The sequence below is a fragment of the Glycine soja genome, chromosome 1, assembly GCF_004193775.1.
Source record: "Glycine soja cultivar W05 chromosome 1, ASM419377v2, whole genome shotgun sequence".
Classification (NCBI taxonomy): domain Eukaryota; kingdom Viridiplantae; phylum Streptophyta; class Magnoliopsida; order Fabales; family Fabaceae; genus Glycine; species Glycine soja.
This window is the reverse complement of record NC_041002.1, coordinates 8569424-8597391: the sequence shown is the minus strand read 5'-3', so window position 1 is coordinate 8597391 and position 27968 is coordinate 8569424. Positions and strand designations below refer to the sequence as shown.

At 38.1% G+C, this 27968-nt stretch overlaps 1 protein-coding gene across 2 annotated transcripts in view; it reads right to left on the bottom strand.

Annotated features, from left to right (window-relative positions):
* Positions 1-27697, bottom strand: part of LOC114412179 (serine/threonine-protein kinase dst1-like) — a 29012-nt gene extending 1315 nt beyond the window's left edge. Inside the window, exons 1-15 of one of the 2 annotated variants that reach the window (XM_028375984.1) lie at positions 26860-27697; positions 26642-26730; positions 26407-26514; positions 25932-26039; positions 25459-25549; positions 24311-24363; positions 23204-23266; positions 14617-14661; positions 14071-14106; positions 12215-12270; positions 7575-7656; positions 2029-2157; positions 1478-1619; positions 561-681; positions 135-360 (exon numbers count right to left, since the gene is read on the bottom strand). In XM_028375984.1, the coding sequence (XP_028231785.1) occupies positions 135-360; positions 561-681; positions 1478-1619; positions 2029-2157; positions 7575-7656; positions 12215-12270; positions 14071-14106; positions 14617-14661; positions 23204-23266; positions 24311-24363; positions 25459-25549; positions 25932-26039; positions 26407-26514; positions 26642-26730; positions 26860-27511 (2001 nt within the window). In that variant the 5' untranslated portion in view covers positions 27512-27697. The remainder of the gene's footprint in view (positions 1-134; positions 361-560; positions 682-1477; positions 1620-2028; positions 2158-7574; positions 7657-12214; positions 12271-14070; positions 14107-14616; positions 14662-23203; positions 23267-24310; positions 24364-25458; positions 25550-25931; positions 26040-26406; positions 26515-26641; positions 26731-26859) is intronic. The other variant, XM_028375990.1, reaches the window with a different exon arrangement.
* Between the last annotated feature and the right edge of the window lie 271 nt (positions 27698-27968).

Below are 27968 nucleotides of genomic sequence, written 5' to 3'. Positions count from 1 at the left end.
CAGAAAAAGGATGCAGGAAGATATACTTAAAAATCTGTAGCAGTGTATCTAACAACTAAAAACAATTTTGCTCAAACGGAGTGATCTAATACAGAATACTGTGTTTGACATCATATATGAAATCACCAAAATACCTTATCTTGTAAAGCAAATGCTTTATGGCTGACTGTTTCATTCTTGAATATGCTATTGCTTATATCACCACCAATTCCAGCTTGTGCTCGATGAGTACCTTTGGTTTTGAGGCTCTGCTCAGCTGAATTACTAACATAAGGTAAAGACGATTGAATGGTATTGGTAGTAGCACTATATCCTCTAAAAGAGGCAGTGTTCATAATACCAACTTTCTGACTCTCAATCCTAAAAGATTTTCCACAAAGAAAGCAAACTACATCAGGACACAGGAAATGAGAAGGAAAAGAGGAGAGGCTCTAATAAGCAAATGATGTACATTTTACAAGTTTGCAAAGCTAAGACTGTTTGAATTAAGAGTGAGGGAATGGAACAGAAATGCTTTCTTAAAAAATATAGGCAATAAAGGTAAACAGATAGGTAACTACCCAGAGTCAGTCAATCTGCCTCTTGTGCCACTGGTCAGAGCAGATACAGAAACTGCAGAATCTGCATCTTGTGTGGTCTTATGTAATTCATCTCCATGGATTATAACAGTGCCAAAGTTGCCTGCCAATAATTCATATAAATCATAATATTTCACCCTCTAAAAAAACACTTAAAATAAAGGCCTCCTTTCTCAAGTTTAAGAACTTTATATTTTAGAAAGGAAAAAAAATTTGAAGTCCAACCCTTTGTATGGATCAAAGAAAATGGAGTGAGTATTTTGAAATGAAAATTTATATTACCTAAGGGGCGTTTACTTGGACTTATGTTTTCTGTTTTCATATTTTAATTACAAAACTGCCACCTTGTTTTCAATCTGTTTCCTATTTTCAAAGATTTGTACTGGAAACACTGAAAACAACTGTTGTTTTCAGTGTAATTAAAAATGAAAACAGATTATTCAGTAAGCTCTTGAACTTTACATAACACCCAGATTATTCAGTAAAAATGTAAAATTTCATAATAATCATAGTTCTTGAATAATTAATAATACAATTAATAGAAATGAATTGGGCTTAATTCAATCCCAAAAGCTAGCTCAAGGGGAAGGATGGCCCAAGCCTTATATGGAGTGTTTTGGTTATATTCTTTAGTCGATACATGAAATCTTAAACAACAATAAAAACCAAACAAGTATAAACCATAGTAAGCAAGACATCCACGGAAAAACCATATACAATGGTTCAGCTGGAAGTGATACAAGAAATGAGATAAACTTTCAGACACCATTAAAGAAACATTTCTAATAGTTATGACTTGCGAGAGATTCTCACACATACACATACATTCTTATGTAACATTAGGCAATAATCAAAACTGAAAAAAGTCAATCCAAAGATAAGATGCAAGAAACACAGACCTTCACTCATGTCTACATCTTCCACTTTATGTAGCTTCCTTGTAGTGCCATGTGAAGAGAGATCAGCAGCCCCCTCAACACCGATGTTATGAGGTCTGGATGGCACAGTATCTCCATATTCATCATTTAGTTTTGAATCTAACTGGAACAAAAAGGAAAATAAAAGCAAGTTAGATATTTTAGGAAACATTCCATTAAGGCCATAGGTATGTACATATAACCCATGCATGTTAGTTTTGAATGTATTTTTATCTCCAACAGGAAACCCACACATTATGGGATTTGACTCTAGTTTCTTTACTTTTCTTTTTAGGTCATAGGTATATACATAAACCCATGCATGATGCATGTATTATCAAAACTAAGAATAATATTCCATATTCTTCAATCTTTGAGATTAACACGGGTTGGTTCAGATCATATTAAGAACTTGTATTACACATGGAAATTAAAATTTCTTTATTCAGTTTTACAATCTAGAAGGTAGATGATAAGAACAAGTCCAGTAGATGTGCATGGGAGATGGGGAGGGGGGCAAGTTTTAGTCATACCTCCTGATCTTCTGATGTAACTGGAAGAGCTTGCACCTGCGAAGCCATTGAAGCCCTGATTTGCCTTGCCTTTTCTAGTTTTGGCAACATTGCAGCAGATCCACTTTTCCACTTTTCAAAGAATTTGTGCTACACAGCCATAGAAAATAACTTTTATTTGATGTAAAATACAACATTTAAAGAATCAAAGATGCCATTGCAAACTAGATAGGGGAAAATCAAATTATTTTGAAAACAAATGAAGGCATATGTATTTGGAGTTTGTCTAGTCACCCATTATATGCAGCAGCCAAAAATAAAGCTCATGCCAGCTTGATTAGCCATTGCTCAGGATTAATGTAGTAATTCTTGATAACCAATCTATGCTTTACAATCCATTATTATTTTGTTTAACTTGTTATTATATGCAGTGTGCAATGTTGAATAATGAAACACCTTATATAACCATTTAATTTTGTTTGTTATCGCTTTCAAGTCATAAGAAGAATAGTTTTAAACATTGATTTAATTTTTTTTGCACGGCAAACAACTTATATATTAATTAAAAGAGAGTAAAGCTTTGTCACAAGTAGTGCCAAAACTACCCACAACATTACTACTCATGTAAAAAGCATATTGTAAGAATTATGATAGTAAAGTTTCCTTTGCCACACTACCAATATCGGGTAGAATTAACTCAATGATAACAACATATATAAAGCCCCCACTGCTCATGAGATGTCAGTGCTAAACCCAAACAGTCCCTCTTAAACTCTTTTAAAATAACTAAAGATTGTTTCAAGCACTTTGCAGGTTGTAGCCTCCATGGATACAGAGGGGGATCAAATAGGTGAAACTAAAAAATATATCATATTGAGGGGGGAGGGGGAGGGCAACTGGAAGAGAAAAGAATTAGTTAAGAAACATATCAGTAATTTCGATCTTAATTAGTGTGTCTTAGTCAATCAGATAAGGATTTCCATATGCATAACAAATTTACATATAACAAAAATCACATAACTTAAAAAACTCAAGGTCTAATATGATGCCAAACTCTAATTGCAGTAAGTTTGAGCATAACTAAATAATTAAATATAAGTATATGATAAGGATAAATTAAAATCAGTATTTGACAGTTGACAAGAGGGTGATCCCTGGTGCAACCGTGACCTGGAGGTCACAAGCTCAAATCCTGAAATTAGGCTCTCTGCTTATAGGGCTAAGGCTACATACATCTAGGTGGGAGTCTCATGAACTTTTTTTCACCAACTGAGATACTCGTGGATAAACTTTTCTCAATATTTTTTGTAACTTAGCTTTTATCATTGCTTCAGAAAATTCAACTATTTAAATCTAATACTTTAAATGATAAAAATGAGTAAAATACACTTCACTCCCTTGAGAGATGCTTAAATTACAGTGTCTTCCCTGTTTATTTTAAAATTACATTATCCTCTCAAGAGATCAATGTGCTATACTTAAATATATTTTAAAATTTTATAAACAAGTTTGTTAGTGGTATTAGCAAGGTTGTCAAATTGGGATTCATATGGTGAATCAGCAAGTATATTTTTAAAATCATAAAGTGTAAGATTTATGATCAATAATTAGAAAAGCCAAAAATATCTATATAGGTATTTTAAAAGTGGTCCACTAGATAATGAATGAACCTCAATCCCCAAAAAATAGTCTAAAGAGCCCAGCTTCTTGAGACAGAATGAGGCATTGAATTTACAGTGATAATAATATCATCTACATATACTAAAATGTAGGTAGTGGTAGAGGAAGTCTTGTAAATGAATAAAGAAGGGTCACATTCGCTGTCAGTGAGCCCAAACTTCAGTAAAGTGGCCTTGAGTCTCTCAAACCAAGCTCCTAGAGCTTGTTTGAGTCCATAAATTGCTTTATTCAGTTTACATACAAGGGATTTATCAGAGGACTCACCCTGAAGGTTGAGTCATGTAAACTTCTTCCTCTAACAGCCCATTGAGAAAGGCATTATTGACATCCAACTGCTGCAAGGGCCACTTGTGAGTAATAGCAAGAGTTAAAATCACTCTAATTGCCACTGGTTTAATTACTGGAGAAAATGTCTCATGAAAATCAAAACCAAATTTCTGATTGAAGTTTTTAGCCACTAATCTGGCTTTGTATCTACTGACACTGCCATCAGAGTTTTCTTTAACTCTGAAGACCCACTTACATCCAATGGCATTTCTGTGAGGAGGAAGAGAGACTAGGGTTCAAGTGTTGTTCTTTTGAAGAGCCTGAAATTCATCAGTCATAGCAGCAAACCACTTTGTGTCTTGAAGAGCTTGTTTAACTGATTTGGGTTCAGTATGAACAAGTAAGGAAGGATGAATCCTTGGCTGCACTATGCCAGCTTTAGCTCTTGTAACCATAGGATGCACATTTTCTGGTCTGACAAGAGCAGGTTGTGGGGGATTGGAAGATTCAGTTGCAGACAACTGAGGAGGATCATCAGACAGCACTGTATCAGTATGAACAGAGGCAGAAGAAGCCAAATTGGGGGACTGCGCAGGATCAGAAGATTGGGAGACAACATTATCAGACCTGGAAGCCTCAACAGAAGATGAAGAATGGGGAGCCTCAATAGAGGATGAGGAAGAAGGATTAGATTGGAGAGGAGGATGGGAAACGACTCAATGACAGGTAAGTTGAAATGAACTCAGTAGGTGTAGAACTGGAAGTAGAAGAGGAAAAAAGGGTAGGGTAATGAAACTGATATTCATTGAAAATAACATCTTTTGAAATGAAAATTCTCCCAGAGGAGGACAAACACTTATAGCTCTTGTGACTGAGTGAATAACCAAAAAACACACATTCAGAGGACCTGAACTCAAGTTTATGAGTATTATAAGGATACAAGAAGGGAAAACATGAGCAACCAAAAACTCTTAAAAACTGATAATCAGGTTCGGTTTGAAAAAGAACAGTATAAGGAATGGCAAACTTAAGGGGAGCTGAAGGTAACCTGTTTATAAGATACACAGCAGTCTGAAAAGCATGATCCCAAAAAGAAAGAGGCAGGGATGCATGACTAAGAAGAGAAAGACCTAATTCAACTATGTGACGATGCTTTCTTTCCACTATACCATTCTGGTGATGTGTAAGTGGACAAGTCAGCCTATGAACAATCCCCAATTCTGACAGAAAAGAAGAGATTTGAACTGTTTAAAAACAGACAAGGCATCAGACTTATTCTTTAAAAAATATATCCAAGTAAACCACAAATAAGCATCTACAAAGGACATATAATATCTGAATTGGCAATGAGAATTCATAGGAGCAGGGCCCCACAGATCACTGTATATTAATTCCAAAGGAGAATTATACACGGTTTGAGAAAACTTAGAAGGAAATCTATGAATCTTTCCCATACAACAAGCAGAACAAAAGGGCAGTTCATCTTTTACAGGAATCTTGAAATTAGAATGATTCTGTACAAGCTTTATAGTCTGAGAATTGGGATGTCCTAGCCTAAGGTGCCAAATATATGCAGAATTAGGCAGTGTTATTACAAGAAACAGAAGAAACAGTGTTTATACAAGCTGGAGAAGACACAGCAAAGCAGAATTTAAGATTTGGAAACTAATCCATCAGGTCCAACATCTCCTTGTAGAAGGATCCTATTGGAATCCTGAGATTTAACAAAGCAAAGATTAGCATGGAATTCAAAGAAAACATGATTATCTTTTGCAAACTTACTTCCACTAATCAAATTCTTTGTGATTTGAGGAACAAGAAGCATGTTTTTAAGAACAAGTTTGACATTAGGACTGAAGGGAGAAACAAAATTGGAGTGACCAGAGGCTGAGATATTCAGACCTTGTCCTTTACCAATGAAGATCTGATCTGGATCCTAAAAAGGAGAAGTTTGCTGGATATTCTGTGAGTTATTGGTCACATGAAAGGAAGCTCCAGAATCTGGAAACCATGATGATGAAGCATTGGAGTCAGAATTTGCCACCATAGCTTGTGGAGGTCTTGAATTAGTACTCTGAGAATTATGATTTTGATTTTGACTATGCTGCAAACTCCAATTGGAAGAGGAACTGTTCCAGTTGCTGTTTGGATTCTGATTCTGACCCCAATTTTGATTACTATTCCTGTTGTTCCAGTTGTTGTTCTGATTACGATTATTATTATTCCCATAATTGCTGTTATTACCATTATTCGCAGCTTGATACTGAGGGTTGAACCTATTGTAGAAGGTCAGAGCTGTGTGATTATACTTGAAACACACTTGACATTGAACCGAGCTCCAACCACCACCGCATCCTCCACGGCGATTGAAACCACCTCCGCCACGGTTCTTACGACCACCAGAACCTTGTGAATCTGAAGAATATTGATTCGTATACGCAGCATTGGTGTCTGAGTATGAATTTGAGTTGTCATTCTTGGTTCTTACAGAGGAATTTGAGGGCTAGCTATGAAATTTGGGACCAAGAGCAGAACTCACTGGCTCAACTTGCTGTCACCAGAATATAAAATTCTTATCATTCAACTTTTCAGTGATTTGATGCGAAAAATTTGTGGTGACTGAAGAAACAGGAACGTCTTGATTAATCGGAAAGGAGTGAACTGGAATTGCGCCAAAATTGAGCAAAGTCGTGCCAGAATTGAACGGAATCTCAGAGTAGAACAGAAAATTAGAACTGACTGGAATCTCACCGACTGGAGCTTTGCCAGTCAGAACAGAACCTGCACCAGTGTTAACTGGAGTAGCACCAGGATTTGCGGAAGCCATGGAAAAGGATCAAATAGCACTGGATACCATGTAGAGAAGATATGAAGAGAGAGAGAGAGAGAGAGAATCAGGACTTGTGTTATTGAAGATGAAGAAAATACAAAGGCACTGAAATCTCGTACAAGAGCAGTATTTATACTGCTGAGATTCAGTTATAACTGTCAACTGACTAATACTAACAGTTAACTAACTACAGTAGAAAAACTAAGGTTAGTTATTCTTATACACTTACAAAAGTCAAATAGATCACTATATAGCTAGTAAAGTGAAATATAAACTTCAAAATAATGAAAAAAATAAAACTAATCATTTAAATTCAGCTCTATAGCCCCTAAAAGTGTTTTTAAAAAAACAGATGTCATTTAATTACTATTTCAAAATTTATAATACTTATATATCTATCAACTTTTTAAAAATTATTATGCTCATAATCTAATTCTTTTTTTCATTACATCCCAGCCACCAAACCACAACAAGAAAAAAAAAACACTCTGGCCCAAGCCCAAGAGAGATACAGCAGTACCTACAAAAAAGACACTAGACCCGGGGCATGGTCTATGCACTAGATCTATCATAATCAATTTTGTTTTGGCCCAACAGGATCAATGTATTAATCAGGCTAACCCAATCAAAAGTGTATATTAAGCATAGCCTCCGCACTAGATCTGTCATATTACTGTGCCTCTCTTGTTCTTCTTTCCTTCTACTATTTAACATACAAGGATAGCTCTGAACAAACTTATGACTCCTCATAGTCACTAAATTTCATAAAAAATAATAATATTAAGAATACCTTCAACATCTCAGATGCAGTAGGGCGGAGACGCAATTCTTTTGTTAGGCACTTAGCAACAAAATCATGGAAATATAGAGACCTAAAAAAGAAAATCAAATTTAAATCATTGTCATGCACAAAGATATCATCACTAAATAGAGACAGTATCTCATACACCACTAAGATATGGCATTGGCACAAAGAAAATGATAATAGGATGTTAGAGTCACTACTGATAACTAGCAAATGTAATCTGGGTAGTTTTTTTTTTTTTTTTGCTCAGCAAAAGTAGAATATTATAAATATTGAAAAGTACCAGTGGTACTAAGGCTACAAATGAGGATGTAATTATGCAGCTGGGTGGTGATATTTTTAGCACCACACTGCATGCATGTATATTTGTTACTTGAGTACGAAAACACCCATCCCTCCTAGATACTAAAAGCTTCCTTTAGGTTAGAAGACCATTGATTGAAATGTAGTGCAAAGTCCTTCTCCGAGGATTTGAGCCACGACCAAAGTAGTAGAATTGCATCTTCCAGCAATTTACTTCCGTCAAACGTGTCATTTTGGAAAACTATTCTATTTCTATGCTTCCAGGTTGTCCAAGTCATGGCAATCCACCAACATCTCCATATCCTTAGGATTTTGTGGTAGTCCTGTTGCTAGGTCAACCCAAGATAGAGACTCCCACCATAGAGGTAGGATATTGTTGCAGTTGAAGAATAGGTGAGCAGCCTCCTCCTCTACACGTCCACAAAATGGGCACATCAAATCATTTACCATCACCTGTCGCCTACTAAGGTTCAGCTTTGTCGGAAGTCTGTCCCTTATAAGCCTCCATGCAAACACCGCCGATTTAGCTGGGATTTTGAGCTTCCAAATGTCCGCAAAGTCTGAATTCTGATTAACTCCCGATTGTTCTCCCCACAACAGGTTATATCCGCTTTGTGTCGAGTAGTATCGACTTCGGTCATGCTTCCAAAACCATTTATCCTCCCTATGGGGCTGAATCAGCAGCTTTGATAGTTCCCCAAGAAAATTATCCGCCATTTGTACTTCACAATCAAATAAAGCCCTCCTCCAAGCTAGCTTCCATTCCCATCCATTAGTGGTGTTACTCCCCATCTGCATAATGCTTTGCTTCTGTTGGCCTGAGATTTGGTATAGCCTTGGATATTTCTCCATCAATGGTACTGCATTATGTGGCCACGGGTGCTCCCAAAATCTGAACTTATTGCCACTCCCCACCTTCCATTCCGTTTCCCTTTTGATTGCTTGATTCTGTTGTTGTTACTGAATTAGGACTAGGTCCTTCCACCAAGTAGACTCACGACTTCCTCTTGTGCCTTCCTCCAACGCCCTCCAACCACCATATTTTGACACAATTATTTTTGCCCAATGCTCCTCCTGCTTGTGAAATATGTCCCATTGCCATTTCCCCATCAAAGCTGAATTAAAGGTCCTAAGGTCTTTGATGCCGAGGCCCCCTTTGTCCTTCGGTTGGCAAACTATCTTCCAGTTAACCCATGCAATCTTCCTCTGCTCCCCTCCTCCTCCCCACAGGAAACGCCTCTAAATTGCTTCTAGTCTGCCTATTATTTTTTAAGGTACCCTGAAAAATGAGAAAAAATAAATAGGAATTGCTGTTAGAGCTGCATTTATGAGAGTCACTCTCCCCCCAAAAGATATGTGTCTGTGTTTCCATGTGGCTAGTTTTCTCTCATATTTTCTGATTATGGGATCCCAGAGCTCACTACGTCATGGGTTATCCCCAATGGGTATACCCAGGTATGAGAATGGTAACGACAAGATTCTACAATTCAAGTATCGAGCCGTCTCAAACTGCCACTGCTCAGTCATCCCGATTGCCCAAAATTAATCTTTAACCCAGATACGAGCTCAAAACTTCTCAGAATAGACTTAATTGTCTTCACGTTCTGCATTGTGGCTTCACCAAAGAATATGGTGTCATCTGCATACTGTAGTATGTTAACTGGTATATTGTTTTTTCCCACAAGGAGGTTGCTGAACAGGCTTTTATCCAGTGCTTCTCTCATCAAACCAGTTAAGCCTTCTGCAACAATATTAAAAAGAAGAGGCGCCAGTGGATCGCCTTGCCTAAGGCCTCTATGGGGTATGAATTCGTTTGTGGGACTGCCATTAACCAACACAGAAATCGTGGCTGAGTGAAGGCATCCCTCTATCCAGCAAATCCACTTAGGGCAGAATCCTAGTCTCCTCATCATGTATGAAAGAAAAACCCAAGATACTGAATCATATGCTCTTTCGTAGTCCACTTTAAACACCAAACATGGCTTATGGCATCTCTTTGCTTCCTCCACTGCCTCGTTAGCTATCAACACACTGTGCAACAAATGTCTTCCACTAATGAATGCTGACTGTTTCTTATCAATGATATTTGGCATCACCTTCTTGAGTCTATTTGCTAGGAGCTTTGCCACAATCTTGTAAACACAGCCTATTAATGATATAGGTCTATATTCACTGAGATTTTGCGGGTCCTTCAGTTTTGGAATCAAGGTGATAAAGGATGCATTGCTGCCCCTAGGGAACACCCCATTTGCATGGAATTCATCGAAAAATCTTCTGAAATCAGGCTTTAGTACCTCCCAGAACTGTTTGATGAATTTGAAATTTAGTCCATCCGGTCCTGGGCTCTTTTCACTTCCGCAATCCCATACTGCCGCCCTTATTTCTTCTTCATTGAAACTTCCCACCAACATATCATGTTGGAGCTGTCCTATGCCATTGAATCTGACTCCATTAAGGACTGGTCTACTCTGCTCAGGTTCACTGAATCTATTATTGAAGAAGCACCGTACCTCCTCTTTCACTCTTGCGGGGTCATCTACCCATGATCCATCAATAATAACTCCTTTGACTGCATTGTTTGTGCGTCTTGAATTCATCAATAAGTGGAAATAGCGTGAGTTGCAGTCCCCTTCTTTAATCCATCTTACTCTCGCCTTTTGTCTCATCAAAGACTCATGTGAAAGTGCTGCTGCCCATAATTCCTCCTGTAGTTTTTTACGGGTCATCATCTCATGTGGGACCAGCTGTCTGTTGATACTATCATCTTCCAATCTGTTTAAATCTGCCTCGATTTGTTGTACCTTCTTGAGTGTGTTTCCGTATTGATCCCTGTTCCACACCTTCATTGCCTCCTTGAGTTTCTTTAGTTTTACTTTGAGTGCATACCCCCCAGCCCCTTGGTTGGGTATTTGACCAGCAATCTCTAACTACCTTTTCAAAACTCTTATCCTTCAGCTAACAATCAAATACCCTAAAAGGTTTCGGCCCCCATTCGACTGCTTTAGCCCTTAGCAAAATCGGACAATGGTCAAAAAAGTTTCTGTCCAAGGTGAAGCTGGTGCAGGCTGGCCATTTGTTAAGCCAGTTGAGGGATACAAGGAACATGTCTAGTCGACTCTTGGCTACCCCATTTGGTTTGAACCACGTGAACTTCTTCCCCACGCAAGGTATTTCTTCAAGCTCTACTTCAGCTATCCATTTGTTGAAGTCATGGATATTACTAGCATCCGCTCCCCTGTGGGACACACCCTCTCTTTCGGAATGATGCCTAATGCTGTTGAAATCTCTCATGAAGCACCACAAACCTTCTGGATCTTGTTGTCTCAACTGCTTGAGTGAGTCCCATAAGATCCGCTTCTGTTGACTATCACACGGAGAGTATATGTTGACTACACAAATTTTCTGGTTTTCTTGAGTCCACACTCCTTCCAACAGAATAAAACCCCTGCCCATTTCCTTTCTTTCCAGTTTGAAAACCTGCTCATTCCAAAAACATAGTAATCCTCCAGCTGTATTTATTGCTGGCTGAAATTCCCAACCCACATCTGGGTCCCCCTACAAAGCCTGGCACACAGCCTTATCAATTAGCTCTCTCTTGGTTTCTTGAATGCAAATCTCAGTAATCTGGGTAGTTTATGTTGCATTTGTCCCATTAGACTAAGAAAGCATCAGCCTTGTATTATTTTATTTTGGGGTTAAGAAAATAAATCTCATTAAGATGAAGAGAAGAAATCACAATGAATGTTGAGTACAAGAAGTTCCATCTCCTTAACTTAAAAGCATCAACCTCGTAATTTTTTACTTGAACACAAGAAAATGACACAATGTATTACCATTAGAATGAATGTGTTCTATTCACAGACTGAGAAGTGAGAAGGAGCAAAAGAATGTATTAGATCTTGTTTATACAGGTCAATAGATGAGTTTCTTGCCTAACATGACTTGTAGCATAGATGTACAAGTCATAAGAGATAGCATGTTACTAAAAACAAGTCAAGATAGACGAAAGTTATGCTTTCACATTTACACGTGGTTTCAATTCAACATTATCTTAATATGTCTTCTTTCAAAAGATCATAATAAAGTATCAAAGGCAGAGATTGTCAGTTGAAGAATAGCAGAAAGCAGTTACACACTACTGACTTTATAAAAGACAAAACAAGCATAACATGTAATATAATATAGCACATGGAAAAAGATCATTAGGATTATCTAAACCAGATTTTCATTCTAGATCATCAACAGGTAACTCTTCAAGCTCATTTATTTACAAATTAGCTCTAAAACCACAGCTTGGATAACTATAGACTACAGAAACAAACCATTTTTCTTTATCCTCAAGCATCGGAGCTGGTTCGATTGATATCATGAATAAAACCTACAATTAAAAAAGAAAAAGAAATACATCATTATACTGAACCCCCTAAAAAAATGAATAAGCATGCCCATAGCAATGCCAAGTAAACAATAAAAGTAACTAAGTGTTTATTATAAATAAATAAAAAGTAAAGAATCAAAAACTCATTCCATCTCTTCTAAAAAGTGTACATTTATTTTACAACAATCAATTACTAGACTCATTTGAGGTGGTTGCTAGATTTTGGTTAATGCAAACTTCAAAACAAGAAATGTTTGGCTAAAATGGAGTTAAAATGATTTTTAACACAATTTCAAAACACTTTTATTTACATAAATTTTCAAAACAAAAAATAAAGGATTTGTGATTATGGTTTAGTTATAAAAGGCATCTACTGCTCCACCAACCACCTCTCTCAACTACGATGGCCTCTCCCTGCTGCTCATCAAAGCCTCTATGGAATCCAACCCCACTGGCATCCTCACAGCCTGGTCGCTGGTTGACGCCACCACCTCCCTCTAGGCAAAGACTCCAAAAACTGGAATCACTGAAATGACCTCATCTGTTGGCAATTCCTGCTATGCGAGAAAATATTTGTAGATAATTTTCAGATTTTGTTTTGTAGCTGCACCCATGACATGAACTTAGTCACTAACAATGATACACATGTGAGGTTATTATAAGAATTATGAATTGAAAAACATTTCCAAATACTTTCCCGTTTTAAAAATTCAATTTTTCATCAATTTGTATACTTTTGACTTTTTATTATGTCTTCCATAAAGCCAATTGGATCCACATATATGATATATCATTTATCATCACTTTCTATGTTTTTAAGATATTACCTGCAAATTTTTATCTAATTTGTTATGCTCTTGTTCTTTATAAACTTCACCAACATCTTTCAGCTTTTGACTTCCTTACTATGTTCTTATTGCTTCTAAAAGCCAAAGGTTAGTCTCGCAGGTGGACGTATCGAACCGAAATAAGATCTCAGATTGACAGATAATTCGCCAGCTTTATGTGCGCAATTTGTGTCCCATTCAAATTATCTTCAATACGAGTCAAGGGAATAAACCCTTGTTCTATGGTTTCCAGATAAACGATACTCTCAAAAGTACTGGTACAAGTAAAAATACCCTCTTCTTTAACTTCTGTTATTATTTTGATGGAGTGAAGCTCGTTCATAGGTATTTCAAGAATAATACGACAATTTTTTCCAGGAAATCCCCAACGAACAAAACGTAATTGATGGCAATTGTGCATATAAAATCAAAATGCAACTAATTATTTACCATGAATGTCTTTAATTTTGGTTTTTCTTGTTTGAGTATTTATGCGTAATATAAATTATTTAGAAGCCATCCCGCTTCCTGTTGTCCCACTATAGCATTTTTAGAGTTGGCCACTACACGCCACTATTTGAGATTGATAACTGCTGACCCTTAGTCAGAATTCTAAAATAACTAGAATCTGGATCCTTTGTCATGACTAATTAATATTCCTCAAAATAACTCCCACAATACCATTATCCAAAATTACAGTCCCTCTAAAATCGCCTACTCGATTACTCTTCTATTTATCTCAGTTAATCTTCTGTTTATCCTTCCTAATTCACCTATTCAAAATCAAAATTTATACCTACTGACGGAGAAAATCATGAAACAGAAGACGAAATGACAAATCATCCAAACATTTTATGAACATCAACATAAATTACCAGTTAAATAATACTTATGAAAAGGGGGCAGGGGCAAAAGAGATCACATGTTATCAATAAAACAACAGTCAATACCAAATAAGAACTAAGTTACTAACCCTCATTGGATGTACTGATGATCTTGGTGGAACACCCTGAAAATTATGGTAACAGACTTTAAGCATCTCTAAGCATACTGTGCCAAAAAGAAGATACTGTACCAAAAAAGCATCTCTAAGCATGAAAATGAGTTATTTTTTTAATGCAACATCTGGATAAAAAAAAAAGAAATAACCTAAGGCTTCTATTCAATTGCATCAACTGATACAATAACAGCCCACGAATAGCAACCTACCCATGTAAAATAGGAAGTTTCTTGAATTCTTCTAACACCTATAAACTTCATGTAAGAAGGGCAAAAAGGGGAGGGGGTAAAAGATTGCCCAGATGATTGTGGTTACCTAGAAGGATGCTTGACACTAATATAATTTGTTCCCTACACCACCTTAGAATCACCTCAGAAGTGTTATTCAAATTGAAAATACCTTGCAGAAGGTGGGAGTGGGAGCATAAAAGGGAAAGAAAATTGAAAAGGTAATCCACATTGGATAAACTAACAATTTACTAGGAAGATGTAGAATTAAAAAAACAAGCAATGGATATACCTCAGCCATTTCAATAGCAGACACACCAAGAGCCCAAACATCTACCTGAAAATCATATTTAAATAAACATATCAAATATGTGTACATGAATTTTTTTTTTTTGATCGGCAAAGATAAATATATATATAATTGAAAGAAGTACCAGAGGTACTACTACAAAGTTAGGTTCCATATAAATGGTTCCTGAAAGCAGACAACAAAAGTCTGATTTGGAACCAAATTATGGATAAAAAATACATATGATTTAATAAAGCTGAAAACCCTACTACTGCAAAAAACCCTGTCTTAAGTTACTCGACCATTGATTAAAATGCAATGTAAAGTCCTTCTCCAAATTATGAAGCCAAGTCCAAATTAGAAAAGTCGCGTCTTCAACCAATTTGTTTCCATCAAAAGTTGCATTGGAGAAGAGAATTCTATTTCTAATCTGCCAAATGGACCAAGTAACCGCCAGCCACCACAACTGCCACCTCCTAGATCTGATTCCAGCTACCTTCAAGGAAGAATACTGCATAAAATGATCTTTTATACTCCAAGGATGAGCTCCTTTCAAGTTTATCCAAGACATTGTTTCCCACCATATAGGTTGGATCTTAATGCAGTGGATAAAAATATGAGAAGCATTCTCCTCCACTCTACTGCAGAAGGGGCAAGTCATGTCCGGAATCTGCACTTGTCTAGCCCGTAAATTAGATTTTGTAGGTAATCTGTCCCACAGCAACCTCCAAGCAAACACCCCAATTTTACTCGGGATCTTTATCTTCCGAAGGTCCTCAAAACAGTCATGAAGGTTCCCAACAGCTACCTCCTCCCAAAACGATGAGTAAGCACTACGAGTAGATATATATATATATATATATATATATATATATATAATACATCATAATTAGCACTATGCATTTTCTAGACTCTGATTAACAGTACTGAATCAAAATATTACTGATTCATTTCCATGGTTGCAGAGATACTACTAACCTAGCTTAAAAAATAAAAATAACTAGCCTAGTTTTCTCTTATTTAAGTAAGTTCTTTTAAACATGTACCAGATAAATCACAGTCAGTTGTTCTAGAAAAGTTTCACTGTGATAGTTGTTGATCTTTGTTCTCCATTAACTTTTAATTTATATTCACCTTGAGGGAATAGACAATTTACATGCTCATACTGTCACCATCTTTGACATCTTTCACTTCATAAAGCAGCATCAACTAGGCTTTAACAAGCTTTTTTCATTACTTTATGACTGCTTATTCTTTCAGAGTGATTTTTTCTAAAACAAATTCACCAGAGTGACTAGACTGCAGACACTGCAATTGCAATTTCTTAAACAAGACTTCAATTCAAAGACTAATATTTTCAATCAGCGATGAACTCTAATCATGCTTGATATATAATTATTACCATCACTTCCTCCAACCAAAACCATTTGCATCACTGTCTCTGATGATCCGAACCACTAACATGAAAAACTGCATAATATTGTAGTTTTCATTTCCATTTCATTACAATTCCTTCATCCACTTCACTAATAAATAATTTTTTAATGATTATCAAACATACAAAATATAAAAGCAAGACATTCACGTTTTGAAGGAATTACATGAGGTAGCATGGAAGAAGTATCTCTGATGATCCGAACCACTAACATGAAAAACTGCATAATATTGTAGTTTTCATTTCCATTTCATTACAATTCCTTCATCCACCCTACCATTTCCCGTGTCTATTAACTAAGAGGATAGGGTGAGAGAATGAGAGAGAGAGAGGGTGAGAGAGAGAATGAGAGCGAGTGGACAACAGTGGTCAGAAGGAAAGGTAAACAGAGGGAAGGGGAGAGACTGAGAGTGGATCCCAAAACGAACTACAACAACCACAAGCTTGGTCAATTTCAGAGGTATCACCACCACAACTGGAGGGATAAGGATGACATCACAACGTTTTACTTCACAAGCTTCCACGAACACATAACCGAAGAGGATCTCTGGGCTCAGTTTAAGAAATGGGGGGACATGAGGGAGATTTTTATCAACAAACACAGGAACAAAGGAGGTAGAAGGTTTGGTTTTGCCAGATTCAAAGGGGTATTGGACAAATACAGACTAGAAAAACAGCTTGACAACATCTTAGATGGACTCAAGATGTATGTTAATGTTCCAAAATACGGGAGAGGAAAGGGGAGGGTCAAGGAGGGTACCTCTAAACCTGGTATCCTGAAGGAAGGCCATAGCAGGGAAGTCGAGGTTGTGCGACACAGAGCAGGACAGTATCGGAATCCGCAGAAGTCATATGCCAAGGTGGTCTCCACTATTCAAACGGACGCTGGTAAGATGAAGCACCCCAAACTCCCACAACAGAGATACGTTGAATCCCACTCCTCAATACACCTTCAAGTGGCAGTGGGGGAAAAGAAATGGTTCACAGATGCATGGGTGGGCAGGCTTAAGAAATTGCGGGCTCTGGAAAGGATAGAGGATGACATACCTTGGGAGTTAGCTGTGAACGTTGTGCCGAAATATCTCGGCGACGACTTGGTGCTCCTTCTTGGGCTGGCGGACGACAAAGCAGAGCACATCATCGCCGAAGAGACTCAGAATGGCACATCCCCATTCCACTCACTGGAAAGGTGGAACCCGACGCTGAGACCGGGTCATAGACTTGTGTGGGCCCAATGTTGGGGTATCCCCATTGAAGCATAGGACTTAGGGAACATTCACAAAATTGCGGCGGCCATTGGAAAGCTTGTTGAGGTTGACGACGATGTTGAAGAGATGAGGAGGATGGATAGGGCTAGAATCCTCATCAGGACCCCATGGAAACCGTTCTTTCATCACGCGGTTTCAGTCACCATAGGCGAGGAGCTTCATCAAGTGGTTATTGTCGAGGAGGGGGCGAGTAACGATGGGTGGCATTTTTCCTCGGGTCGAAGACCGTCATACTCATCGGAAGAGCTTGATTCCGATGATATCGACGGAGAGTCAGTGATATCCCCACACTCGTCCTGGTACGACCTCCGACGTCAACCAAACAACCCATACGATGACCCAGAAGCAGTCGTAGACAATGATGGCGGTCCCCACATAGGCACCGGCATACCTATCGGAAGAGCAACAAACCCACCGGAAGCGAACCACTCCGTCGACTCTGGCGGCAACCCTCTGAAGGCGGCTCATGTGCAGTTGACCTCACGTCGGAGGAGGCCCGACGGAGACACCGACCCTGTCGCTACCAACAATCCGAGGCCCCCTTTATCCAAAGGATCTACAGTGACTGAAAACCCAGTGGATAATGACCAGGGAAGCTGGGTAATACCCCCCAACCTCGAAAATGGCGTGCGTATCTCACCCAAAAGGGGTATGGAGTAGGAAGACAAAGGCAAGGGACCAGAGACAGCAATCAAGAATGGGGAAACAAACGCAGATGAGGCACAAAAAAGGAAACTGCAGGGGGAAATTGAATCAATGACAGAGACAACTGTTCATCCTGAAGCTACTATAAAGGAAATAGTTGTTGAGGAAGTCAAATTTAAAAAGAGAGTTGACCATGTAATCCCCTCTGGGCCCTCCCACTCATAGCTGCCACCTCCAATTGAAACATTGGGCTCTCCTCAACATATTCGACCCAGCCCAATTCTTCAAGTTACGGACCATCAATTGCTAACACCACCACCTATAATCCAAAACTTACCAAACGTTGAGGATGGGCCAAACAATGGGGTAGGCCTCCCTCAATACACTACCACAAATAGCTCTAATCAAAATAATGTTGGCCCAATGTATCCATCAGCTGAGGGGAATAAGCAGTGGAAGGTATTTAGTAGGAGAAAGGGGTGTAAACAGCAGATGGCCCAAAAAAACCTTTCTAATGGAAAAGTTACTAAGTCTCTGTTTCCAGAAATTTGCCATCACACACAATCCATAGGAACAGCCACATCAAAACGACCAAAAGAAGCCAACTCACAGATACCTGTAAAATCCATTGGAGCTGATGAAGGGCAGATTGAAGAGCCACTAACCCAATGGGAGCTAGCAAAACTCATGGGGGTGTCTACAGATTCTGAGCAGACAACAATCATCCATAAAATTATTGACATGGAGACCAGAGACAAGAAAGAGGCTGAGGATTTGGGTGGCAAAAAATCTGTATCATGAATATTCTGTCCTATAATATTAGAGGGCTTGGGAGAGGAGTCAAATGGGCTTTTGTTCGGAGGCTTGTTAGAAAACACAAAGTGGACATCTTGTGCATTCAAGAAACAAAGAAAGAGCAAATTGATAAACCTACATGTCAAGCCTTATGGGGAGACATGGATGTTGTTTGGGAATTCCAACCTGCAGTAAATACAGCAGGAGGATTATTGTGTATATGGAACGAACAAGTTTTCAAAGTGGAAAGAAGAGTAAAAGGAACAGGATATATTCTTTTGGAAGGGGTCTGGACACACGAAAATCAGAGGATATTCATAGTCAATATATATTCCCCCTGTGACAGCCAAAACAAAAGAGAACTATGGGAATCACTTATGCAACTGAGACAACAGATCCCTGAAGGAATGTGGTGCCTCTTGGGAGATTTCAACAGCATTAGACATCCCTCTGAAAGACAAGGTGTGTCTCATAGGGGAGTGGAAGCAGCTACCATTAATGAGTTTAATGAATGGATATCTGAAATGGAGCTTACTGAAATTCCTAGTGTGGGGAGGCAATTCACTTGGTTCAAACCAAATGGGGTTTCGAAGAGTAAAATAGACAGATTTCTTGCATCCCATGAGTGGCTCCTAAAATGGCCAGATTGCAACACTTTTGTCTTGGACAGGAACTTTTCTGACCACTGCCCCATTCTCCTTAATGCCACCAACACTGATTGGGGGCCAAAACCTTTTAAGGTTTTTGATTGCTGGCTGAAGGATAAATCTTTTGTTCGGACGGCCACAGAATGCTGGAGAAATGCCTAACCAACGGGGTGGCGAGGTTATGTTCTTAAACAGAAGATTAAAAACCTCAAGGAGACACTGAAGTTGTGGAACAAGATGCACTACGGAGACACACTCAACAAAGTACATAAGATTGAGGCAGAGTTAAACAGCTTGGAAGACACAAGTTCTACTAGACAGCTGAGTACTCAAGAGTTGGAGACCCACAAGAAATTGCAGGAGGAATTATGGGCAGCAGCACATTCCCACGAGTCCTTGATGAGACAAAAGGCAAGAGTGAGATGAATTAAAGAAGGGGATTGTAACTCACGTTACTTTCACCTGCTAATGAATGCTAGACGTACAAATAACGCAGTTAAAGTATAATGGCTAATGGCTCATGGGTAGATGATCCTAGAAGAGTGAAAGAGGAAATCTACACATTTTTTGAGAACAGATTCGTTGAACCTAAACAACACAGGCCAATCTTAGATGGAACTAGATTCTTTGGGATAGATCAGCAGCAAAATGACATGTTGGTGGCAAGCTTCACAGAGGAAGAAATAAGAGCGGCTGTTTGGAACTGCGGAAGTGAAAAAAGCCCGAGACCGGATGGTCTAAATTTCAAATTTATTAAACAGTTTTGGGAGTTGTTAAAGCCCGAATTCAGCCGGTTCATTGCTGAATTTCATGCCAATGGGGTATTTCCGAGGGGCACCAATGCATCTTTCATTGCTTTGATCCCAAAGGTGAAGGATACACTTCATCTTAATGAATACAGACCTATCTCATTAATAGGCTGTATTTACAAGATTGTGGCTAAACTTTTAGCACATAGATTGAAGAAGGTGTTGCCAAACATAATTGATGAGAGGCAATTAGCTTTTATCACTGGAAGACAGCTGCTGCACAGCGTTCTGATTGCCAACGAGGCGGTGGAGGAAGCAAAAAGGCGGAACAAGCCATGCCTCGTGTTTAAAGTGGACTACGAAAAAGCTTATGACTCGGTCTCGTGGAACTTCTTATCATATATGATGAAGAGGCTAGGATTCTGCCTTAAGTGGATTAGATTGATAGAGGGCTGTCTCAAATCAGCCTCCATGTCTGTCCTTGTCAACGGCAGCCCCACAAATGAATTTTATCCCCATAGAGGCCTTAGACAAGGCGACCCTCTAGCGCCTTTACTATTCAACGTTGTGGCGGAAGGCCTAACCGGACTAATGAGAGAAGCATTGGACAAGAGCCTCTACAGCAATTTCATGGTGGGAAAAAACAAGATACTAGTCAACATATTACAATATGCTGACGACACCATTTTCCTTGGTGAAGCCACAATGCAGAATGTGAAGACAATAAAATCCATGTTGAGAGTTTTTGAACTTGCGTCCGATTTAAAGATAAATTTTGCAAAGAGCAGTTTTGGGGTAATAGGTAAACCTGATCATTGGCAAAAGGAAGCGGCTGAATACCTCAATTGCAGAAATTTGACCTTGCCATTCTTATACTTGGGTATCCCCATTGGGGATAATCCAAGACGTAGTGAGTTTGGGGATTCCATAATCAGAAAGTGTGAGAGAAAACTAACTCCTTGGAAACACAGACATATATCCTACGGGAGGAGAGTGACTCTCATTAATTCTATTCTAACTGCACTTCCTATTTATTTTCTCTCTTTTTTCAGGGTTCCCTCAAAAGTAATAATCAAATTGGAAGCTATTCAACGTAAATTTTTATGGGGTGGAGCACATGAGCATAGGAAGATTACATGGGTTGACTGGAAAATAGTATGCCTACCAAAAGATAAAGGTGGGCTGGGAATTAAAGACATAAGAACTTTCAATGCAGCTTTGTTGGGGAAGTGGAGGTGGGAACTTTTCCACAAACAGAAGGAACTATGGGCCAAAGTGATCGACTCAAAATATGGTGGGTGGAGGTCATTGGAGGATGGAAGAACAGGTACTCATGACTCAACATGGTGGAAGGACCTAGTCTCAATTCACAACCACCAGCAAAATAGTACCTTTAAAAAGGAAACATCTTGGAAGGTGGGCGGTGGCCAGAAATTTAGGTTTTGGGAAGATCCATGGACAGATGATGAACTGCCACTAATGGAGAAATATCCTAGGATGTATCATATCTCATGCCAACAAAAGCAATTGATCATGCAGATGGGGAGTAGTACGAATAATGGGTGGGAATGGAAGCTTACTTGGAGGAGGTCTCTTTTTGATGCTGAAGTAGAAATGGCGGATAATTTCTTAGGAGAAATTTCACAACAGCAAGTGGACTCAAGCAGGGAAGACACCTGGATTTGGAAACCTGAAACGTGTGGTTATTACTCAACAAAAAGTGGGTATAACTTGATATGGGGTGAAACAATGGGAGCAAGTCTGAATTCTGACTTTCAGGATTTATGGAAACTCAAAATTCCAGCAAAGGCTGCAGTGTTTGCTTGAAGGCTTATCCGAGATAGACTACCTACAAAGAAGAATCTTAGTAGAAGGCAGGTGGTAATGACCGACGTGTTGTGCCCGTTTTGCAGAAACAGAGAGGAGGAGGCTGCACATTTATTTTTCACTTGCAGCAATATCCTTCCTCTATGGTGGGAGACAATGGCCTGGATAAACATATCAACAGCAATGCCCCAACACCCTAGGGATCACTACCTGCAGCACGGACACGGGGTTGCCGAAGGGAAAAAGTCGACAAGGTGGAAGTGCTGGTGGATTGCATTAACATACACAATCTGGCAGCACAGAAATAAAATAGTCTTCCAAAATGCTACTTTTGATGAAGCTAAACTGATGGATGATGCGGTCCTTTTTTTTTTTTTATCAGCAAAATTATTAATAAAAACCATGGAGAAGGACTTTGGAATGCATTTTAATCAATGGTCATCGAATCTCAAAGAAGGGTTTAGAAGCTAGGAGGGATTGGGTGTGGATGGATTATGTAATATATTACAATGTTTCCAGCTAGGTCCAGCTCAAATGATGGAACCTGGCTGGCTGCATAACTACATATAACTACATATATGTACCTCTAGTACCACTGGTACTATTTCAATTTATAATATATATATATATATATATATATATATATTTTTTTTTTTGCTGAGCAAAAAAAAAAACAATTCCTTCATCCACTTCACTAATAAATAATTATTTTCATGATTATCAAACATACAAAATATAAAAGCAAGACTTTCACATTTTGAAGGCTTGTTAAACAAGTGGCCTCAATAACTTAAAAGGGGGGGGGGGGGGGGGGTGAATTAAGTTTAAAAATTTCCCTAACAAATTTTAATTCTCTCTTTAAAAGAAATTTGCAGACTTAATATGCAGAAAAGAAGTAATGAACAATTAACTTGATGCTTCTTTAAATATGCAAAGTAAAAAGGAATTACATACGGTAGCATGGAAGAAGTATCGTGAAACTCACCAGTGTCAAATTAAAAATTCTTTGTCCAAATTAAAATAGAACTTGCTATATACATATACAAATGCTGTTGTCTGGCAATATAGCCCAACAACTTCTACTCCTAACCTTAGAACTATCTAAAGAAGAAAAATGAAAGGCAAATGGAAATAAAGCATGGAGGAGATGCAATAGAAGATTCACAAATCACAAATTGCAAGCAACAAATAAACAAGGTTCACAATTTCTGGAAAGCACAATACCTTTCCATCATAGCGACTTTCCTGAATAACTTCTGGAGCCATCCAATGAGGAGTTCCAATGAACTATAAGCACATTAAACTGTAATATAAAAAATCTTGCCATGATAAAAAGAATGAATAACCTGTCCATATAAGAAGCAGAATACCTTAATGCAAGTCAAATTCTTTTGAATATGAGAGCATGTCATTTTCAAGAATTCTTAAGGGCATGTATAAGGTTAAAAAAACACCTCATTTCAAGTCTAATTCTTAAGGGCAAATACTTTGAATATAATTATAAATTTATAAGCACATATGACTTTCAATAAGTAAACATAATGGGACTGAAAATAACTGCATAGTCATAACATCAGAATTATGTGCTCCAAAAAAACTAACAAAATGATAGCACATATCATTTTTTTTTACGAGAAATATGCGTACTTGTATTCAAAGCCAATGCCACTGGCAGGATATTCATGCAATGCACATAAGACAACCATCTCCACTCAGTTTAAGATGCAATTTGATAGAAAGAACACACTTAATAAGCAAATACATAGATATATAAATAATCAAATATACAAGGATAATGTTTGTTAACTAGAAGAAAGTCAGAGATGCATGTATAATATTTGTCTATAAACAGTTTCTTCAAACAAAACATAAAAATATGCAGTCACTCATAGGCCTGAACGGCACACAACTTTTGCTCTAATTTAATATTGTTCCAAAACTGAAATACTGTGATGTAAGTCAAAATACTTTATTCTTGATCCCTTGCTATTTAATAAAAAATTAATAATCTTACATCTAAACCATAACTCTAGCATCTAAGCATTTAAAACCATATTCCTACTTCATACGTCTCATTTCATATATCCTCTGACTGAATAACGCGTTCAAACAGTTGAAACTGATTTTATTATGAAATGCTTGAGAGGAAAAACTATCAGTCCAGTTTATTTATATACATAACATGCAAAACAAGAATCCATAAATCATAGGGATTGAAATCAGCAACAGTTATCATTTCTATTCTATCCATGGAAAAACAAATCAAGTAATAATAATAAAAAAGAATACTAATCACAATAAATACAAATAATAAGTTTAAGCATCAAATACCGTATTGCGTTTTGACATAGTCCTTGTAAGCTGTGCAGCAACACCGAAATCCCCTGCTCATTATTAACCAAGAATCTTAACAAGTCTGTCGTTACAAGTCCTAGAATATTAATGCCCTAGATATGAAATCTAAATTCCAATAAATGAAGAAAGGAAGAAAGTGTAGGGTGAAGACTGTGCTTTTGACAGCTAACAGGAATGCAACATACATTAAGAAGAGTAATGTCATTGGTTAATTTTCACACAGTTCATTACTAAATTTTTTAAAATAAAATTTTTAGTACATATGTTTAGCTCCAGGAGAAATATACAATACTTTGTAAGTACGAATTGATAAAAAAATAAGTAGTAAGAAATAGGAAAAAAAAACATCAAGAGAAATCCCAAAACATACTAGCATTGACCATGTAATAAAGAAATTTGCAATACGTTCTGCAGTTTTAAATAACATCAGCATTGAACTTAAAGATGCCTGTAACTCTCAACTTTATCTAGGAAGTGACATTAAAATATGAAATCTGAATGCTATCAATCATTTTCAGTGAATATTGGAAATAACTTAGTGGAAGAATGTGTTAATTGTTAAATAAAATGTCAGATTCTCCCAATATTGATTGGGGGTGGGGGAATATGGGCATGCACCAATTAGAATTTAGAAGATATATTTACAATTGCGCTTAGCTCAAAAGATAAGGATAGTTCTAATTATAGACACTGAAGAATAAAAGAACATTCAATTGAAAATTTAACTGTGCGAAGAATATTAGGCTTATCTTTAGCTATGACCATAAAGGGACTCAACTACTTGATCACTTTGTAGTTGCAGAAATCATTTAGAATGGAAATTATCTACCGTGCAATCACTTTTAATATCAGAATAGCTTCTCTAGATGATAGCTTACACAACAGCTTAGATTAGTTGTTCAATTAGCCCATTTCAATCATATAAACTAAGACATCATAGTTACTTGCTAAATAAGAATTCAGGGAAAAATTATTACACAAATGAGTGAATTTAACTTTCATTTAAGAGGAGGGTAAGAACAAAAGAATCAACTCATTCAATGTATATACTATTATGGTTTTCATGTGCAAGAAAACAATATGGCAACCATCAAAGTAACTACTTGTACAACTACTGTACTCACCTAGCTTGACATCTCCTTGTTCAGTTAATAAGATATTCCCACCTTTAATGTCTCTATGGACTTTAAAAATTGAGTGCAAATAATCAAGACCCTACACATAATTTAAGAAACTATTAGGAAAAGCATAAAAAAAACATACAGACACAGCAGAAAACTTGGTTCAAACAATTCTATTGAAGTATTCTGCTCTCCAATTCTATTATGAGCAATGAATAATAATAAAGCTGAGAACCTTGGTAGAAGTCAAAAATAAAAATTGAGTGCAAATAACCAAGACCCTACACATAATTTAGGAAACTATTAGGAAAAGCATAAAAGAAAAAAAAACATACAGACACAGCAGAAAACTTGGTTCAAACAATTCTATTGAAGTATTTTGCTCTCCAATTCTATTATAAGCAATGAATGATACTTAAGCTGAGAACCTTGGTAGAAGTCAAACAACCAGTGCCAACAAAGTCAATCAACTATACCTTCAGTGCTTCTCTACAGATATATGCTATTTGACCCTCATCAAGTGGCTCGTCAGTCACGCTCATCAAATCAGCAACACTACCACCACCGCAATACTCCATCACTATCTGCCAAAAATTTAATCAGAATTCAGAAACATACTTTAACAGGCAAAATCAAACTCACCGCTAGGATTAAGAAAGTTTGTACAAAAGAAGGTAGGGAAAGACAACAATTAAGAATTAGCATTTAAAAAGAGAGGTCCACACGAAAGAAGCAAGAACAAGAAAAAGCTTGTCAGTCTCTCTTCATATTTGTGAAAGACATCCCTCTGAACAAATAATTAGCTAATCACCACCATAACCATAAGGAAGCCCAGACAAACAAAAATCATTACTCATGACACAAGTCACGAGAAAACTATAAATCTAGAAAGAGTTTCACAAAAGAAGTGCCACATGAACCATGAGTTGTGGTTAGAAAATGCCTTCTTACCCAAAGATACTCTTCTCCCTGATAGCTTGCAAGATAACGGACAACATTTGGATGATTACATTGTTGTAACATTTCAATCTCACCACGGATTTCCTCATAACCCTCCTCCTAATAAGCACAATAACCATCAACGTTCATTCACAACAGTTCAAACTCAGTCTAAATAATCAACATACAAAAACACAAATATCTCTGATTCTGAACCAAAAAACCAACATAAAGTCATAAAACTCACCCCTTCGGATAACGATATTACTTTGATGGCAACCATCTCCGAGGTTCTCAGATCCCTTGCTTTGTAAACAGCCCCATAGGACCCCTTCCCTGCCATTCATTCATCATCCACAAAGACTAACTTCAGAAACACCATAATTACAACAATTTACATTGCACAATCTATCAGAAAAGTTAAACGCGAATGAAAATAAAATTAACGAGCTCGAATTGCTCTACCAAGTTCATTGAGCAATTCGTATTTGGTCGTAGGGTCCTCTCTAGTAACACTATCAGGGATCGAACTCGTCGAAACCTTCGTCGTTATCGATTGATGCCTTCCTTCATCGTTCTGCGAAGATCCACTTCCCTTCCTCTGCTTTCCAAATCCAAACTCTCCCATCCCTTGCATGCTCGCCACCGCTCTCTCCATCGTGGAACCGACACCGAGACCGCCGCTGCCGCCACTGGTCCGTCGCACCACGGTTCCGCTCACCGACTCTCTCTCGCCGGACTTCACCGTCGAACGCACAACGAACGTCGAGAATCCTCCGCCATCGTCGTCGTCCTCCTCATCGCCGTCATCCTCGGCGCCGAATCTGTTAAGAGGATTCCGAGCCTTCCATGCCGGCGAAGCCACGCCGGAAGACGACCGGTCGCGCTGCCGACTCCGGTCAGATTTCACGATCATTGTGCCGAAGTCGCCGGCGCCTTCGTCTTCGTCGTCGTCGTAGTCCAGCGGCGCTCCGCCGCCGAAGTCCTTGGGGAGGCGCCTGAGGAGCGGAGGAAGAGAGGAGTCTTCGTCGTCGTCGTCGTGGACCACGAAGGTAGAGTATATGTCGGGTTTGGTTCGGGTTTTTCCCGTACCCGGTGAGAAAGAGCTCCGATCCATTTTTTTCACTCCGAGAGGGTGAAAAGGGAATCAATCCTTTCACTCGCGACTTGCCACCGCCGCTGGCATGCGATGTTTGGCGGGCTTATGTCGGGCCTATTCTGTTTTGGGCTGCTTTGTCGTATGGGTATGGGATTTCCTGGACTCTATAAGCCAACCAGTACAACATTTTTGTATCAATTTAACCGAAGACTGTTGTTGGGAGTTATTATTAGCCTCATTAAAATTGTTTTTGGTCCCTACCAAGGGACGGAGACTTTTTCTTAATTTAAAAAATATTATTTTCATGGAATCGTTAAACAAAATGTACAATATATCATAATTTTTTTAGTGTATCATTTTTCACCTTCCTTATTACAATGAAATCATGATTCCATTATATAGGAATACAATGAAATCTCGATCTAGTTGTATATTTCTTTGTTACCCCAAATATAACAATAAAATTATGATTCTG